This window comes from Silurus meridionalis, chromosome 8, assembly GCF_014805685.1.
Source record: "Silurus meridionalis isolate SWU-2019-XX chromosome 8, ASM1480568v1, whole genome shotgun sequence".
NCBI lineage: Eukaryota > Metazoa > Chordata > Actinopteri > Siluriformes > Siluridae > Silurus > Silurus meridionalis.
In genome coordinates, this window is record NC_060891.1 from 11,002,270 (window position 1) to 11,016,573 (window position 14,304).

The 14,304-nt window shown below is 38.1% G+C and overlaps 1 protein-coding gene across 1 annotated transcript in view; it reads right to left on the reverse strand.

The window, feature by feature from the left end:
* Positions 1-3,340: 3,340 nt before the first annotated feature.
* ldah (lipid droplet associated hydrolase) overlaps positions 3,341-14,304 on the reverse strand; it is a 47,568-nt gene continuing 36,604 nt past the window's right edge. The window contains exons 6-7 of the mRNA XM_046855415.1: positions 6,373-6,455; positions 3,341-4,000 (exon numbers count right to left, since the gene is read on the reverse strand). Of these exons, the coding sequence (XP_046711371.1) occupies positions 3,809-4,000; positions 6,373-6,455 (275 nt within the window). The 3' untranslated portion in view covers positions 3,341-3,808. The remainder of the gene's footprint in view (positions 4,001-6,372; positions 6,456-14,304) is intronic.

Consider the following 14,304-nt stretch of genomic DNA (forward strand, 5'->3'; position numbering starts at 1 on the left):
AATTTAGTCTACTGCTGATGAAAGGTAAAATATATAAAGGTAACTAGTATATAGTATATAAGATTTGAAGATACTGTATATAACTGTTCATATGAAGCATATGTTTTGGTAATAATTATGTTTCTAGAGGGTTTCACTTTTTTGTACAAGATATATAGGTCATTTGTGACATTATATAAACTAAATAGAATATATTAAAAAAATTTGAAATTTGTATAGTAATGCTTTGATACAACATTAACTGCTTAATAAAAGGAAGAAATGAGAATTGAGAATTTTATTCTCTGAAAAAGAGAATATGAATTTTAATATAATGTATACATTTTTTGCTCATTTAGCCACAAGAGTATTAGTAAAGTCAGGTACTGATGTAGGGTGAGGGGGTCTGGGGTGCAGTCAGCATTCCAATTCATCCCAGGAGTGTTCAACTGAGTTAAGGTCAGAGCTCTACAGCAGGCCACTTAAGATCTTCCACTTCAACCCATGTAAACCATATCTTAATGGAGATTGCTTTGTGCACAGGAGCATTATCATGCTCAAACAGGTTGGGTCTCTTAGCTCAAGTGAAGTGAATATTCAATGCAAGAAAGTCAAAAGACATCCTGCACAGTTGTGTGCCTCTGTTTGAAGAACCACATGTGGCTGGAAAAGTCAGGTGTGCCAATACTTTTGTAAAAAAAATCGTAAATTGTAAATAAAAATCGTAATTTCAATGAAAACATGTAAATCAGACTCCCTTACAAAAAAAGATTACATTTAAATTTTCATTACACTTTTAAGGTTTTCATTTGATTTGCACATATTACCTGAAAACATCTCTAAAACATATGAATCATTTCTTATAAAAGAAAACTATTACACTGCAAAAACACTTATAGATCAAGGTTTATTAGATAATGCTTTACTGGTACAAAAACTGAAAGAGGGGACAAAGAGTAACTACTACTATGTCAAAACAAGACCTAACAAATGCCAGTGGAACAAACTTGATCTGTTACAGATGATATTTGGCAGGAAAAAGCATATATATATCTGGTCCGATTCTTCATTGCCACAAAAAAAAAACCCAAACCACTTTGAAAATGTAAAACAGTAAAGCTTGTTTGCTTTGCCACAATTCAATCCACCCGAACGGGATTACTCCATTTCCTTCAATGAACTAGTCCAGCCTCCTGGTTTAAATCAAGGATAAGCAAATTAAGGGGCTTTGTCATTCTTTTCTGAACAGGCAGAAGAGAGAGAGATTAAAGAGGCCTGGGTTTACATGTCGAGGGTTCACATTTCCCGTGGGATGTCCAACAGACCGGATCAGCTGGAGATGTTTTACTCTGCATTTGTTCAGCTTTTCACCTTTCGGATTTTTATATTTGTTCAACACAAGATAATGTTCAATAGTATGATGCCTATGGGACATGATCCTGTTGGGCCTATGGGATACATCCCAAATATATTTATTGGGTTTCAGTTCTAATGACTGGGAAGACCACTCTATTGTCATGAACTGTTTGCCATGTTCAGGAGACCAGTTTAAGAGGACTTTTGCTTGTGACATTTTGCATTATCATGCTGGATGTCAAAGCCACTATAAGATGGGTAAAATTGTGGCTATGAAGGGATGCACATTGTCAGCTACAATACTCTGATAAACTGTGACATTCAAGTAACTAAAAAACTTTCTTTCAGCTTCTCCCTTTAGGGGTCGCCACAGCAGATCATCCGTATTCATGATCCGCATGTTTGATTTGGCACATGTTTTTACGCCGGATGCCCTTCCTAACGCAACCCTCCCCATTTATCCGGGCTTGGGACCAGCACTAAGAGTGCACTGGCTTGTGCAACCCTGATGGTTGGGGTTGGTTCCCTGACCGGGGATCGAACCCGGGCCGCAGTGGTGAGAGCACAACATTCTAACTACTAGGCCACCAGGGAACCTGTGACATTCAAGTAACTGATTGATATTAAAAGCCCAAAATGAAAAAAAACCAACCAACCAAACAAATAAATAAATTCCTCGTATCATTACACCACCTCCACCACCCTGGACTGTTTGAAACAAGGCAAGTTGTGTCAATGTTTTCATGCTGTTGCCACCAAATTATGACGAAATCATGATTTATAACACCAGGTAATGTTTTTTTTGTCCAGTTTTCATGAGCATGTACTCATTGCAACCTCAGTTTTCTGTTTTGGCTGACAGAAGTGGAACCTAATGTGGTGCTCCGCTTTTGTAGCCAAGCTGGCTCTGAGTTTGACATAATTAATCTGATGCTTTTCTGCACACCACAGTTACACAGTGTGGTTATCTGAGTTGATGTATCCTTTCTGTCAGCTTGAATCAATCTGGACATTCTCCATTGACCTCTCTTATCAACAAAGCAATTCAGTCTGTAGAACTGCCATTCACTGGATGCTTTTTTTTTCTTTATTGCACCATTCTAAGTAAACCCTAGAGATCATTCTGTAAAAATGGCATTGTTTACCAACAACATGCCATCTCAGTGTCAAAATCACTGATATATATTTTCCCCATTTTGATGGCTGATGTGAACATTGCCTGAACCTGCTGGTCCATATTTGCATGATGATTATTATTAAATATATATATATATTTTTTTTTACAATTGTCTGATTTAATAACTGCATTAATGAAAAGCTATAGTGGTTCCTAATAAAGTTCTCAGTAAGTGCATACTGAATGACTGGTTTATGGGACTACCTACTGTTCTGGATTTGTGGGTTACAGAGGGAGACTTCAGCCTGTGTTCAATCAGTCAAACCTCAGCAACAAACCCAAGAACTTAAAATTTTCTTTAAAAGAAAGCCTTGTTTGGTGAGCATTTTTATCAAGCTACAAGAAATACATAATTTCAGGTTCAGCACTGTTTCACTTGTTATACAGTGCGGGAAAATATTACCAAGGCAACGTGACAGGCCTGATATCTTTAAACACCATCCATATGGTGACAGTTGCAAATACAATGAATGGAAATTGAGTGCACTGAAAATCCACGACAGTTCCCAAAAGCTCTAGTTTGCTGTTGTAAGGCTTGTAGTATTTGACTCCTGCCAGTAAGAACTTGTTCTGCCAAAATGCAATATTTTTTTAACCAAAAACCAAATCAAACCCCATTTGAGGTCTTCTTAAGACCTAAGTATTTCACTAGAAATCAAAAACACATGCATGCAAAATATTTATAGTTGAATAAATCACTGTAAGTGTCAGCATTATTTCATAAAAACTTTCCATAACATTTTAGACAGGTGTTTTATACCAATCCTTCAAAATATCTTAGATGTATTTATATACTGAATACCATGACAAATGTTGAACAAGCTTGGATATTTGACAATAATTTATTATAGATTAATGGTAACCCACATAGACAACCATTGATATCAAATTACCTTTTTGCTGAATAACAGTGATACATACATAAATACATACATACATGCAATACATTATTTATAATTTCTTTTCATAGCGGAGGTGGTTTTGGTGTACTGGGATGGAAAGACTTGCGGGGGGAGGACACATAGTCACACGTGTTGTTGCAATGACAGAATAACAGACTTTGGCCTCAAATGTGTGCTTCTGAATGAACTAAAACCTGTTGGACACTATTAAAGATGAAATCAAGCCACTAAATGAAAAAAACATAAAATTGAGGCTATGGAGTTGGGAACAAAATAAAGTTAATCAGAACTCACATAACTAAATTCTCTATTCTTACCGACTTACTTAATATAGGTTCCCATTTATAGGTACAGCCGGTGTAGGTCAGTGGTAAGGTTTGCTTTGATATTAGTTCTATAATCCCTTTAGGTCATCATGGATCCACTCTGTGATCATGTTGGCCATCTGTTCACCTGCATCCAGGACAAATGCGTGGCGTAGACCTTGCTCACACAAACGAATGTCTCCATCAGGAAAGTCTCTTCGTATATCCTGGTAGTACTGCACAGGGCACCAGTGGTCCGTGGCTCCGTAGTAAAAAACAAGCTAAGGAAGTGAAAAAAGGAGTTTAGTTCTATATGCAATATATAAAAAACTGTAAACACTCCTATTCCATTCTCGAATGTGATTAATGCTAATTTAACTAACTTTTTTTTTTGTATAGTGCGTTTAACAGTGGACACTGTCGTAAAAATGTAGCTTAGCACAGATAGAGAAGATATAAAGTTGGAATGTATAAGTTTAGTGGCAATACGTTTGTTCCTTATCAGTTTATCCCTAATGAGAAGGCTACTTGAGATGGAATCAGACTCCAAAAGGAACCTATCCTCATCTGGGGACAACCAAATGACCATTTATTATAGTTTCATCATTGTTGAGGTGAACTGTTCAGTAATGGGCACTTAAATGCAGAACTGTTGGTCCTAAGCCATTGTTGCAGTGTTGATATTAATTACAGTCTAAATCTACCCTTATACTTTTTGCTATGCTGATATATTCACATTATTTTGGCTACAAGGCAAAAAGCTTCCATAATGCAATCATTCTATGTTATCACTGAGACATATATTCAATGCTCAAATAAAATACAAATTTTTTTTAAATAATGAATACAGTAAATTTGTCCATCAGGAGACATGGAAAAACTATGCATTTTTATTAAAACTTTTAAGCATCGTATAACATGATTTCCAAATGTATTGAATATACTTATAAATGGCAATGAAATGGATGTGTTTTTTCTAAAAAAAAATATTTTTCTTTACATTTGCTGTGGTTGAAAACTCTTTGGGACGTGCTGTTATTGACAAATAATTCAACTCTCATCATTAATTATTTGTCCAACATGCCCAGTGTACATATGCATATATTTTACAGGCATTTATTTAGAATTCAAAAGGTCAACCTAATCTCAAATCTTTTGCCTTTCCACAAATGAAAAGCACAATGGATTCAAGATGCTTGACATTTAATGCTATTACATTTTTCCCCCCACAACAATGCATTAAACCCACATTAAAAAGGGTGTACCAAAAAACCCCAGTGCATCATGTTCCATACTATGTATATAAACATTTTTGTGTTTATTCTCTGATACATCCCTGATAAGATCTCAGACATAATCCCACCATAGAAAATGTCTTCACAAGAAACCGGTGTCAGTCTCAGCAACCGCATAGTCTCAAGACTCAGAGCAAACCAGGTCAAGAATGACTGTCAATAAAACGTAATGAAACATCGTTTCTCATGGTTAGTAATGGCTCAGCAGTGATTCTGAACCGATAACATTCAGAGAAAAGAAGGAATCTCCGCTATTGACTCCTCGTGTTGTGCAAAATTGAAAGATCCCATTTACTTGTCAACTGTTTTACATCACTCTCCTGACCAATTGCAAAACGCCAGGCCTTCTCTTCCCTGCGCTAGTTGATCGTGGCAGTTTCTACAGATGTCTGCCTGATTGATTTCTCCACAGCCTATAAATCTAATAAAGAAGTCACATGCATGTGGTTTAAGACTGAAGAGGGGTTCAAGCATACGACCTCTTGTCTTCACCTACAGCTCTTTCAAAAAAGAATTAGTCTGGCAGGGTTGCTGGCAAGCGTTGAGCCAGCGAGGCTCGATAGTTTCCACAATGCAGGCTATAACCGAGTGCATGAAAGCAAAATAGGAACACACGCATATACAGAGCCAGCGCTGCAGAACAAAGGGGGTGGGGGGCAGGAGATTCCTTTTGTCATGCAGTCCATGTCAAACTTTGAAGTAGACACAAAGTTGTGACAAAAACAGCAACAACAACAATAACAACAACATAATAATAATGATTTTTTTTCAAGTGCGCCTCTACTGTGACTCCATCTTCGTGCCATCTTTGAGCTCTGTCTTTTTAACAGGACATAACAGGAAGGTGCTGTATGTCTTGTGACACTTAGGGTTAAAGTATGTGGTGTGTACGAGAAGCAGAGTGAGAGCCGCAATGATATCACCTTTTTAACTGATGACAGATAAAGAGCACCAGTCATTGACATCCCAGCCAGTCATGTCCCACCTCTCTGCATGCACAAGGCCTCTGGTTAGCATCAGAGCAAACGCATCGAAACCACACAGACACACACGCTGAGACACATGCTCGATACGTTCTCTGTGCCTCCAGACAGAACGAGGCGGCATGAGCGCTCACTCTGATCTCACATTCTTTAAAGTTTTTCGCAATAAACTACGGATGATTGTTAGATCATTTAACCCTTTTGGCCACTTGGGAACGTCTGAAATCTGTAAAAAAAAATTTGCCTTAAGCATCACTAAAATACTAATATTCATTAAACTCTTAAAATACGTTCATTAATTGCCTGTAAAATATCAGCTTCTCGGTTTGTTGGATTTCACCATTTTCTTCTCTGAATGTTAAATAGCTGTAGTACCTTGTCAAGCTGCTGCTGTATGGTCATGTTATCTCGATCTAGAACCATCCTCATTTCTTGACTTCCCATGTACATAGCGTTGGCTGTAAAAGAAAAGAAAAAAATCAGAAAGCAATAGTCCTTAGGTAAAAAAAAAATAATAAGGATTAGGATGCTTAATAAAACTTGCACCTTGAAGTCACTTAAATGTATCAGAAAAATAAACACTCTTCCATCTGTCTTTTACAAGTGTCTATAAATCTATCTATCTAAAGTTTTTGTATTAAATAAATAACTCAGAACTCCTTGAAATTATACGAATAAAACACTTCAGGACATGTTGAACATAATCAATTCTCCACCATGAATTATTTTCCCTCTAAAAGCCATGATCCAAGTATCCATGCATATATCTGGATTTAAGCCTAAAGTTGGCTTAAACTAGACTTTTTTAGTAATTGAATATGAACCCTGACACACTGTCCCTGGAAAAAGAGGAAAACAGAAATACAGAAATGCCATCACTGTCAGCATGGTCTGTGAATTCTGGAGTTCTTTAACCCTTGTCAAGATCAAAAAGGTGCAGGAATTTTTTTCATTTTTTATTATATTACGCTCACACATTCATTTCTGCATACTTACTACCAGACTTCTCACATCCCAGTCACAAACTGTTTAACCTCCTTCCATCAAGAAGGATATACAGGAACATATGCACCAGAACCAGCAGGTTTACAGTCAGCTTTTTTCCATTCACCCTATTGAACTCCACACTACACCGTTAGATCACTGTATAAATACTATATATAACTTCTGTACAGTTGTACATACAATGTACATATTGCAATTTTCATACCCCTCTTTTTCTACACATATTGTGCCTTAAATGCATCTGTACTACTATTTTATTTATGTGTATCTATATATACATTTATATTTGCACCATTTAGCAGATGCCCTTGTCCAGAGCCACGTACAAAAGTGCTTTAAGTCTCTTGCAATAAATAAATCTACACTGGTACACTTAATTAAATCTTAAAATAAATCAACCTACAACTCTGTTGAGGGTTTTTTTTCTTCTTTTTTTTTTTAACAAAGCAAACTTGAAAAGTGTTAGTTTAAGTGTTTCAGGATAAGAAAGGTCTTCACCCATCACTGGAAGATAGCCAGAGACTCCACTGTTCGGACATCTAGGAGAAGCTCATTCCGCCTTGAAGTATACTTACCTCTTATCCTGAGAGAAGGTGGTACCAGTCGAGCAGTGCTGGAGGATCTCGGACAGCGTGGTGCAGTGCGAGGTGTGATGGGGTCTCTGAGGTAAGAAGGTGCTGGTCCATTTTTGTCTACTGGAAGCCAGTGGAGGGAGTGCAGCAGTGGGGTGGTGTGGGAGAACTTGGGCAGGTTGAGCACAATATATTTGGATAATTTGCAGTGGATGAATAGCGTTCAGAGGTAGACCTGCCAGCAGAGAGCAACATGTGAGAAGAAGGACAGTTGATTTGACCATGGTCACCCCAAGGTTGCGAGCAGTAGCTGAAGGGGAGAGCAGAGAGTTTTGAAGAGTTATTCAGAGACCTTGACCTGGAGATGAATCACTTGGGATGACCGGCAGTTCTGTTTTGCTGGGGTTTAGTTTTAGTTGATGAGCACTTATCCATGAAGATATGTCTGTCAAACATGCTGAGACACAAGCGGAAGCTGTGGTATCTGAAGGAGGAAATAAAAATGAGTTGAGTTTTGTCAGCTTACCATCGGTAAGAAAACCCATGTGAGGAAATTATATCACCAATAGAGTGGGTATTGAGGGAGAAAAGGAGGGGACCAAGTACTGGGCCTTGTGGGATACCAGTAGAGAGTCTGCGTGGGGCAGATGTGGACCCCCTTCATGTTATCTAGTATGACCGTCCATTTAGGTAGAAAGCAAACCATTTCCATGCTACTTCACAGATGCTACCGAGGCTCCTAAAAGTAGACAAGAGAGTCTTGTGGTTGACTGTGTTTGAATGCTACTGAAAGGTCAAGTGATACTGTTCTGTAGTTGTTGATGTCTGATGGATCCAGAGCAGGTTTCTTCAAGATGGAAATAACCCTCGCTTGTTTGAAGGTAGTTGGCACCTGGCCAGATGTTAAGGACCCGCTGATGATCATGGAGATGAACAGCAGGAGGATTTGTGAGATGGTCTAAAGCGTAGTTAAAGGGATTGGATCCATAGGGCAGGTGGTGGGATTGCAAGATTGAATGCCTTGCAGTATCTGATATTCTGCTTTGGTTGAGAAGCTTGACAACAAATGAATAGAGGATTCCTGGCTGTGTAGTGTAGTCATTGTTGGGGAGGAAGTGAAGGTCTGGCAGTTATTCTTAATCTTCTTATCATAGAAGGAGGCAAAGTCCTCAGCTGTCAGGGAGGATGGAGCAGCAGGGTTAAGTAGTGAAGAGATGTTGTGGAGCTTACAAGCATCTTGTGCAGATGCCTCAAGCTTTTTCTTGTAGTAGCCAGTCTTAGAAGAAGTCACATCCGAAGAAAATTTGAGGTCAGCGTCAAGTTGCCATTTTTTCCACTTTCTCTCTGCTGATCTGAGTTCTCGCCGATTGCTGCACAAGAATTCTAACAGCCAGGGGGTGGGACAAGAAGTCTTCTTGGGTTTAGTGGTCGGGGGCAGAGGAGGTCCATGGTTGAGGAGAGAGAGGAGAGGAAAGAGACAATGGCAAGGGTAAAGAGGAAAAGGATTCCTGTCAGAATAGATTCTTCAAGAATTCAAGAATAGAGTACAGAAAGCTACAGAGCAGGGAGAAATGAAGTGGAGGTTAGGACAGATAAGAGAGAGATGTTGGAAAATGTTTTTAGGTAGGATGGGAAGAGTGCTTGTAAAGGAAACCAGGTGATGATAAGAAATTTGAATTGGGGTAGCAGTCATGTCTGTAACTGGGGTAGGGCAAGTTAAAACCAGGTCCAGGACATTTCCTCCCTTGTGTGTGGGAGAGCAGCTGTTAAATGTCAAGGAGAAGGTATTTTAAAAAATCAGAAGGCAAGATGACTGAAGTTTGTCAGATGGGAGGTTGAAGTCATCAAGAACTGTCAGAGGAGTGCTGTCAGAAGGGAAAGTATTGAGGAGTGTGTCCATCTCTTCTAGTGAGTGTCCAAGGCAACCAGGAGGGCGGTAGATGACAATGATGAAGAGGTTGATTGGAGGAGGTAACTGAAACTGCATGGAATTCAAAAAAAGACATGGTTTGATGAGACAAAGAGAGAGGTGTGAAACACCAGCTCTGTGACAACAGGAAACACGTACCACCACCGCCAACGGTTTCTCTTAGCGAGTGAGAGAAAGCAGAGGCAGAAGACAGAGCATCTGGTGTAGCTGTGTTCTGTGGGGATATCCAGGTCTCAGTGAATGAGTAACCCTAACCCTTACAGCAGATTGGCAATTCAGGAGCCCACCTACCACCTCTGTGTGAGATTGAGACATTAGAGGAGGGTAGATGATGTTACTGGCAATGTAGTGTAGATCTGTTCTGTGGATGAGAATGTCTGTGTCTGTAAGAGGTGACTACAGAGATGGGTTTAAGACATGACTGATCTGCCAATTTGAGATCAATGTATGAGCACCTTCAATATAAATAAGTAAGCCCTGCCCACAATTTACACCTCAAGTGAGACGAAACTAGCCTTGATTAATCACCTGAAAGAACTAATAAGAGTTAAAAAGATATACAAAAGTCAGAATCCCACCTTACCAGTAAAGAATAGATTCAAGATAGAGCTAAAGCATACAGCAATATACCTTACTGTACATCCTGCTTGATATTTCACATTTACATATACATATATTTAGTGAATTAGCTTTTGCACATTTCTTTCAATGCCATAGCCCTATAACCTTCTACTTGTTGTACCTTTACAACAGTGTCTGCACATTGTTTACTGTCATAGACTTATAACTATTTACTTGTACTTTTCAACACTATTTACACATCTCTTTACTGCTATAGACTTTATATTTATTCACTGTACATTTGTTTACACACATGCACACACACACACACACACACACACACACACACACATGCTGTACATATGCTGTACATATACTTACATATTTATCTGCACTTGTCAATTTGCACATTTGCACCTCTGGTAGATGCTAAACTGCATTTCGTTGCTGTGTACCTGTACTATGCAATGGCAATAAAGTTTTATCTATCTATCTATCTGTCTGTCTGTCTGTCTGTCTGTCTGTCTGTCTGTCTGTCTGTCTGTCTGTCTATCTATCTATCTATCTATCTATCTATCTATCTATCTATCTATCTATCTATCTATCTATCTATCTATCTATCTATCTATCTAGCATATACAGTATCTGGTTGTAGATCTGGTACAGATGTGGTTACAATCCAATTGTAGATAAAGAAAATAAAAAAATATGTCCGATTGCACTTTGTGAAGTGTTGATTTAAAAGGTACACTATTTGGACAAAGTTTGTGGACATCTCACCACAAGGTTCTCATGTATAAGATGTTCAAAACATATTGCACACGAGAACCTTGTGGTAAAATGTCCACAAACTTTGTCTGGGGTGGGGTGCAGTTCTAATTCATCCCAAAAGGTGTTCAATAGTGTTGTGGTCAGAGCTTTATTGCAGATTTAGCTCTTCTAGTTCTAGTGAATGGAAAATTCAGCTAGAAAAGCCACATGTCCCAATACTTTTGTCCATATATATATTAATGTCAGATAATTCACACAGTTTTAAAGGAAAGTGGGTTCCTTCTGTACATTTCTTGACTTCCCAAATATGCATGAACATAAGTGGAATTTCCAGACTGTGAAAAGAGAAAGGTATATTTTATTGTTATGTAGTAGTAATTACTGTGCTGTTAATAGACAACCATGTTTGCTACAGCAGGACATTTGATATTCTCCTAAAAGAAATACTCTTGAAAAAGAGCATCCTTAAAAATGTAATGAGATTTTCACCCATGTACAATCATCTGCTACATAAGCTGTGACGTGAAGTAAATTTACTGTGTGAACGCACAAGAAACAGGGAAGCATGGAAAAGAGACAAAAGCTTACCTTATGTATTCTCCAAAATGGAGAATGTAGCACTAAATCGCTCTCACACAAAAACAGCCGGTGGTCCAAAACAGAACATTCATACCCTGATGATCAATGACCATTTATGTTGTTACATGTTCTCATTAATGAAACATCCTGCACCTTAACATCAGAGGAATAAACACTCTGTCCTTTGAAAAGGCCTGCTGGCTATTTAAAGGTGATTATTAAAGAAATCTGAGCAATATGTGCAGGAAAAGACGAAAGAGGAAACAAGCAAAGATGTTTGGAGTAAAGTGTACCTCAGCTCTTTAATCGTATCTTCCACTCCACTAGTGAGGACACTTGATTAAAAGCATTAGGCAATGTACAGTAATTTTTGGGCCTCCATAAAAAGCATACTGGCGCTGGTATTTTGTTTCACCTCCCTTGAACATATTATAGAGGACTTTCACACACACCCAAACACACTAGTTATGAGCTAATGTGCATTGCCTGACATGATGACCTGGCAAGCGATCAGCAAGGGTGATCCTATCACCCTATACATGTTTTTGTGTGTGTGTGTGTGTGTGTGTGTGTGTGTGTGTGTGTGTGTGTGTGCGTGCGTGCGTGCGTGCGTGCGCTTGTGCGTGTATAGCTGGCCAAATGTATAGGAGACAACATTCATATTTTGCATCACTGGGACTTTCCTGTCAGCATGTGCTGTGGCTAGAGAACTTTCCAGAGAACTGTACACATGTAGTCTGTGGGGCACAATTCTGTGTATCTGTGTGCATGAATGAAAGGTCTGTTCTGTCAGAAGGGTTTGATCAGCCATTTATACAACAGCTCTCCAAATAATAATAATAATTATAATTATAAAAGTAATAATAACTGTTAATCCTCCTCAAACCACAAATGGTGCCTATATAGATCAAAATAAACAGCAATACTTCAGTACAAAGTTAATCCTTAGAGGCACACTGCTAATGTCTGAGAGCCCAGTTAAGCATCGACAGTACTGATGCAACAGTACAGTAGATGATTTATGGAACAAGAAAAAAGGTAGACATAAACCTTGTGTAAAGACTTAGTGTTATGAACTCTATCTATCTATCTATCTATCTATCTATCTATCTATCTATCTATCTATCTATCTATCTATCTATCTATCTATCTATCTATCTAGCATATACAGTATCTAACAAAAGTGAGTACACCCCTCACATTTCAGCAACCATTTTATTATGTTCTCAAAGGGACAATACTATAAAAACTATAGAAACTTGGAAATATTTTGGAGTAGTCAATGTGCAGTTTGTATAGCAGTACAGATTTACTGTCCTCTGAACATAACTCAATATACAGCCATTAATGTCTAAATAGCTGGCAACAAAAGAGAGTACACCCTATCATGTCGGAAAACTGCCTTTCGGTCCGGTTTCTGAAGGGAGGACATCATGTTCTGCTCAGAATGCCACAGTACATTTTGGAATGAACCGCAGTTAACCAGCAGCACTCATGGAGCCCCAGAACATGATTGACTTGACTATAGGAAAGGCACCATTTTCTTGGTTCTCCTCACCAGGGCGTCACCATACAATTCATGCTCTTGGACAGGATGCCTAAAGATAAAAATGTATATATAATATAAATAGTATAATGTAGTTGTATAGCTTCTGTGCATTATTGCTGTAGTGTGTGATTGGTATACTCAGTCTGATTTCACATTCCTCAAACACACATGCTATCATTATGCCTATAAATGTTATAGTGCAACATTTCCATACTACACCAGTGAAAACGTATGGTACTAAGTATGACAGAGATACTTAATGACCCACTGCTACAAAATGGGGCATCTCTGGTCTCAATCATTGCACAGTATCTACAAGACCTTATGATATGTAGCACAATGTATGGCATTGGTGATATGCTGTGATATGTATTAAAAACACATTGGTACTGAACTTGACGTGCAATGGCGGAAGACTGGCCTGCATTATTTTGATCAGTATTATTTACGTTTGTCGGATCATGTAAATGTGATTCATCAAAACAGCCACAGGGACACATTCATCTGCAACATCTGAGATTGTTCAAGATTCTCACAATAAAACCAAAACAAAACAACCCCCTAAAAAAAAAAAAAAAAACATTTAGCAATTTCTTAGTTAGAAGTGCAGTGTTCTGAGATATCAAAGCCCAATATTGCAGTACCACCTTACAAACAATATATTTCAATGCTCGAGTGTAAACTGCATGTACATGGTACAAAACACTACTGTTTATACAATATAACTCATTTCCCAGAAATGTCCCCAAAACTGCCAGATAGATGTGGGCTGATTGCTATTTGTGGAATAAAAAACAGCTATGCTTTTTTCAGTATAAGCAAATTGTCTTTCTCTCTCCAGCTATGGACTATGACCTGGAACTTTTAATTGTGTTACGTTAAAAAGAGTAAGCTTGGATGTGGATCATTGTTAATAAATGGGATGAACAGACACTAGAGTTTGCGATGGTTTAAGAAAAAAAAAAACCTCTCTGACCTTGTTTCATATTAGGTTTTTTTTTTTTTTTTAATCGGTTGGGTCCCAGGTTGAAAATTAAAGACAAGTTAAGACATAGGTTGGAAAGAATAAACTTTCATTGTTTACTAAAGAAAGTAATAATCCTGTATCTTTAAAGACTGGACTTATTTTACATATTACATAGATTTTACAAATTTTCTAATTCAAAATAATGGGCAAATTGGGAAACAGAAATTATTTTTAAGCAAAAAAAAAAAAAAGACAGAGAGGAATAGAGAGAGAGAGAGAGAGAGAGAGAACAGGAGGGAGAGAGAGAGAGAGAGAGGGGGTGAGTGAGACTGAGACAGACAGAAAGAGAAAAAGGCAAAAAAGGAGATTTGGG